Source organism: Poecilia formosa, unplaced genomic scaffold (assembly GCF_000485575.1).
Source record: "Poecilia formosa unplaced genomic scaffold, Poecilia_formosa-5.1.2 Scaffold239, whole genome shotgun sequence".
NCBI lineage: Eukaryota > Metazoa > Chordata > Actinopteri > Cyprinodontiformes > Poeciliidae > Poecilia > Poecilia formosa.
In genome coordinates, this window is record NW_006800178.1 from 647,841 (window position 1) to 648,883 (window position 1,043).

At 49.2% G+C, this 1,043-nt stretch overlaps 1 protein-coding gene across 1 annotated transcript in view; it reads left to right on the forward strand.

The window, feature by feature from the left end:
• The first annotated feature begins 158 nt into the window (after positions 1–158).
• LOC103149947 (trace amine-associated receptor 13c-like) overlaps positions 159–1,043 on the forward strand; it is an 8,930-nt gene continuing 8,045 nt past the window's right edge. Inside the window, exons 1-2 of the mRNA XM_007569336.2 lie at positions 159–513; positions 802–1,031. Of these exons, the coding sequence (XP_007569398.1) occupies positions 159–513; positions 802–1,031 (585 nt within the window). The remainder of the gene's footprint in view (positions 514–801; positions 1,032–1,043) is intronic.

The window sequence follows — 1,043 nt, forward strand, 5'->3', positions numbered from 1 at the left end:
AGCAAGACGTTGCTCCAGAAGTCCAGTGAGCTCACTGATGATGTCATAGATGTGCATCACAGTAGATGAAAGAAGTTCTAAAGCTTGAATTCTGTAATCTCTAAGCATCAGTCAGGATCCAGACATTTCTTGGAGTTTCAGATTTGGATACAGCAACAATGTTTGGTTTTGCGACGGCGATTGTTCCCCTGATATTCCCGGTTGGTTGGGGCATTGGATATGCCGTAACCACCGGGATGAAGAAGGTATGTGATCATTTCTTTCCTGGGAAGGATGGCAAGGAAGAAAAGAATCAGGCTGAAGAAGATGATCTCTTTTGGACAGGATTTCCACCCACTTCCAAAAAACAAACCGACCCGGCTGGGGAGGTTTGTCTAGAAAAGACTTTGGATGTTGGGACCTCGGACTCCATCTCGTCCTCTGTACAAGACAGTACAGAGGATGACGGTACTGTCTCTGGACAAACCGACCCGGCTGGGGAGGATTGTCCAGAGACGATGGTACACGATGGAGGTGAGACAACAGTCGCAGAAAAATCTGACCCGGCTGGGGAAGATTTGTCTGCGGCTGATCTCGCAGCCAAAGCTCTGGGTAAAGAGACAGCCAAAGCTTTGGTTTCCCTGGTCCCAACCTTAAAGAACAGTCCTCTGAAGGGGACGTTCACAGGAACTTTTGAAATACAAAGTTCCCCGGACGGGGAACTTTGTATTTCTGATAACAGAGCTGCTCCTTTGCCAAGACAAACACGTCTAAATTTACAGATTTCCGTTGGTGTTGAGGTTTCCAGTTCCCCTATTTCAGTAGATGGCATTGGCTCGGATCTCCCAGATGTAGGAAGGACAGCATCTGCAGGACCCGGACAAGCTGAGGAGAACTTTTTCAAGTTCTCCAATGAGCTCCAGAACAGCTGGGTGAACGTTGCTTTCCAGAGCGTCCTGAACCTGAGCGTCACCAAGCAGTGTCTCGCTCAGGAAAGGATTTTTCTGGAGGCATCGTCCATCCCCAGCTGTGGGAGGCTCATCCACTCAGCTGTCCGTCAGCCC